The sequence below is a fragment of the Solanum tuberosum genome, unplaced genomic scaffold, assembly GCF_000226075.1.
Source record: "Solanum tuberosum cultivar DM 1-3 516 R44 unplaced genomic scaffold, SolTub_3.0 scf00340, whole genome shotgun sequence".
NCBI lineage: Eukaryota > Viridiplantae > Streptophyta > Magnoliopsida > Solanales > Solanaceae > Solanum > Solanum tuberosum.
The window spans coordinates 52,337-56,475 of record NW_006239258.1 but is presented as its reverse complement, the minus strand read 5'-3'; the positions used below and the strand labels follow the sequence as shown (position 1 = coordinate 56,475).

Here is a 4,139-nt window from a genome sequence, read left to right as displayed (position 1 = left end):
ACACTAAACATAACATAAAAGCTTGAACTTGGAAAGAAAGAAAGATACTCACCTCATATCAACTCAACTCAACCTCAACTCATGGATACTCAACTCAATAATACCCAAATCAATTCAAGAATACTGAACTCAATAATACTCAACTCATTATAAAGCAACAATAAAAGATTGCAATATAAATAAAGCTTTTAAAACACTAGATAACAATTAAATGTATTTAAAAATACAATAATAACTCTTTACTCTTATTTGAGAGATTCTCTAACCGACGACCATCACTATGAGCTATGTGATGATATAACGTCTCGTCCACGTTGCCAGAACTATCATATACCTTGCCGGAGTATAAGACATCCTCAATTAAGTGGATCCATTAAGATCTGCCTGAAGGAACTTAGGATTCATCTAAAGAGTATGATCTTGTACCCATGTTGGCATACATAGTTTATGAGGACTTTGAGTTATTTGAACTCGTCCCCATATCTATGCTCAATACTACTCCCAATAATATAACGCATGATCATATGTTTAAAAATATTTCCTCATCCTCAACTTTGAGATTATTACTCAAAAGATTCACTTAAAAGAGATAGTGTTCAAAACTCCTCATGAACTCATTTGGAAATCAAGGTTTACCCATCATTTTAAATGTAAAAATATTTACTCTTGGGAATACTTAGTTCCATTATATTCATTTGGAAAAATGAAACTCAACTCTCTCCTCATCCTCAAGTACTCAAGTATTAAAACAAGTTTTAAAAGGTTGCAAAATACTTCTAAAAATGACTCAAAGGACTCCCTCGAACTTTACTCTCAACTCTATCTTGAATTTGAAATGTGAATTCAAGAATTATGATTAGGGTATGATCTCTCAATGATTAAATGAAGTTTAGATAGTTGATAATAAGAAATGAGTGAAAACACAAACGGGAGGACACTGGTGCGGCGCAGATGGTGATTTAAATTTTTGGTCGCGAAATAATTTTTGATGTAGAGGACTCCGTTTCCTCACCGCGAGTGGAGAAGGGGTAGTTATCTGGGACTGGAAATCTTAAGCTCCTCCGCGACACGGACCTGGGCATGAATATTTTCCCGATCTTTTCTTCCTCTCCCAAACTCGATTCGACTCATACCCACTTCAGTTCTATGGTCCAAATTCACAAAATTTCACAACCCCAGAACCGTTCAATATCTAATAATATAATGCAGATAAACGTCTTCCAGATATCCTTAGTTGCTGGAAAATAAAAATATTGCTCTCGATTTTTGTTTTTTCTGTCTCCGAACATAGTTGCAATGTTCATTACGAACCTCGCTTTGCTAAGAATTTGAATGAAATAATGATACTCATATTCTCAATTCTTTGGTATAAGAAGCACAAAACTTTTCCTGCATCCACAGAAAAAATGTTAGTTTAAAGTGAACTGATCTGTGTCGATTCCTTCGATTGTCTGCTCCTTGTCTTGCTATCTCCGGTTGATTTCCACGATCTCCCGCTTCTTGATAGATAAGACAAGGCATTTTTATGCAAAATAATTGAAGCATGAAAGAAGGTTTTTAAGTAAAATAAATTTTCAAAATATAATATTTGGAAAAGGTCACTGCCAAGTGTCATGTCACGTCAAGCTTAGTGAATGTCTTTGAAGTTGATGCCTCGAGGTCTTCCCGATTAGTTGATGGGAAGTATTCAAAGTTGTTCTAAACTTCCGATGAACCTTACCGAAATTTTTGAGGTCGTTCTCAAAAATTTCTGTCCCAGTTAACTGTCTTGGTGTATCTTGAACTGTTGGTGAACAAATCATGGAATTTTTGAGATTTTCTCAAAAATTCTGTCCAGTTGCAAATCTCAAAGTAACTTCAGTCTTGGTTTGTTGAAAGATCTTCTTCTTGAGAATTTTTTAGTCCCTCTCAAAAATTCTGTCCCAGCTTCTATTATGAAGAAAAATAGAAATCTTATGGGAGATATGACCGAGCCCATGTGGCGTCTACGTATCCTGTTGAGGCAGAAATCAGGTCAAACGTAGTTCCCCCTCAAAGAGTAACAGAAGAAAGAAAATTACACAGAAACCGACCGAGGCCGACATAGGCCGCCTACGTATCTCATTCTCAAGAATTCAGGTCGAACGTAGTTCAAATCAAGGAAAAATATTAAAAGGGGATAAGGGGTGACCGAGGCCGACATAGGCCGCCTACGTATCTCATTCTTGAGAATTCAGGTCAGACGTAGTTCATTACACGGAGGATCATATTCTAAACAAAACGATTACAAGCAAATAGAACGATTACAAGGAAATGACAGAAATATAAACTAAACCTTCACACATAGTATCTTTTGACAACATCTGAGTTGATCGGTTTTGGCCATTTGGTGTCGTCCATCTCCGACAGGACCAAGGCACCTCCAGATAACACTTTGCGAACCAACTGACCAATTTCTAATATCCTGGCTCTTACTTTCTTGTGTAAAGTACGTATCATCCTCTGTCGATACAATTGACCATGACAAACCGCAACCTTTCTCTTCTCATCAATCAATGTTAACTGATCAATCCGCTTGCGAACCAAATCAACATCACTTAATTCAGCTTCTTGGATGATTCTCAATGAAGGTATCTCAACTTCGGCGGGTATAATTGCTTATGTTCCATATACTAGCAAATATGGAGTAGCTCCAACTGATGTTCTGACATTCGTTCGATAGCCTCACAAAGCATATGGCAACATCTCATGCCAACCTCGATAATTGTCAATCATTTTCCTCAAAATCTTCTTGATGTTCTTGTTGGCGGCTTCTACAGCTCCATTCATTTGGGGACGATAAGCGGTCGAATTTCGGTGAGTAATCTTGAATTGTTCACATATCTCTCTCATCAAGTGACTGTTGAGATTCACTCAATTATCAGTAATGATGGATTTTGGTACACCAAATCTACTTATCAAATTGTTGCGAACAAAATCAGCTACAACTTTCTTGGTTACCGATTTGTACGAAGCTGCTTCCACCCACTTGGTGAAGTAGTCAATGGCAACCAAAATGAATTTGTGTCTGTTAGAGGCGGCTAGCTCTATTGGACCAATAACATACATGCCCCAAGCTACAAAAGACAAGGTGAACTCATAGCATTAAGTTCATGAGGTGGCACTCGAATCAAATCACCATGCGCTTGACATTTATGACATTTTTGCACAAACTTGCAACAATCGTGCTACATAGTCATCCAAAAATAGCTGGCTCGAAGGATCTTCCTCGCCAAAGTGAGCCCATTCATGTGAGTACCACAAACTCCAGCATATATCTGTTCCAGAAACTTCGCAGCTTTACTAGCATCAACGCATCTGAGAAGACCTAAATCTGGAGTCCTCCTATAAAGGATTTCCCCACTTGCAAAGAAATTGAGGACCATACGGCGTATCGACTTCTTATGGTTGAACGTTGCATTCTTGGGATAAGTCCCGGTCTCTAAATACCTCTTTATGTCAAGGTACCAAGGCAAACCATCTGGCTCTACTTCAACATGTGAACAATGAACAGGCTGCTCTTTTACCTCTATATCCAAAGGATAAATGTAACTTGTATCTGGATGTTTAATCATTGAGGCAATGGTGGCAAGGGCATCAGCCAACTCATTTTGTGTCCTGGGAGTGTGTCTCAACTCAATCTTCCGAAATCTTTTGCACAACTTCTATATATACTGCACGTATGGTGTGATCTTTGGGTTCTTCACGGCCCATTCTCCTTGAACTTGATGAATCAGCAAGTCTGAGTCTCTAATAACTAGAAGCTTATGAATATTCATGTCAATGGCCATCTTCAAACCGAGGATACAAGCTTCGTACTCCGCCATATTGTTGGTGCAATCAAATCGGAGTTTAGCCACCATAGGATAATACTGACCAGATTTCGATACTAAGACCACTCCGATACCTTTCCCTTGATGATTCGCCGCTCCATCAAAGAATACTCTCCAACGAGGGTATGCTTCAGAAATATCCTCACCCACAATTGCTACTTTTTCATCGGGAAAATAGGTCTTGAGCGGTTCATACTCCTCATCAACTGGATTCACCGCAAGATGATCGGCTAAGGCTTGTGCTTTTATCGCCTTCTAGGTCACATACACAATATCAAACTCACTCAA

General features: G+C 38.5%; 1 protein-coding gene across 1 annotated transcript; it reads right to left on the bottom strand.

Annotated features, from left to right (window-relative positions):
* Positions 1-2,316: 2,316 nt before the first annotated feature.
* LOC107063324 (uncharacterized) lies at positions 2,317-2,808 on the bottom strand. Its single transcript, XM_015315037.1, has 2 exons — positions 2,736-2,808; positions 2,317-2,636 (listed from the first exon to the last, which is right to left on the bottom strand). Exons 1-2 carry the CDS (start codon positions 2,806-2,808, stop codon positions 2,317-2,319), a joined length of 393 nt encoding a protein of 130 aa, XP_015170523.1.
* Between the last annotated feature and the right edge of the window lie 1,331 nt (positions 2,809-4,139).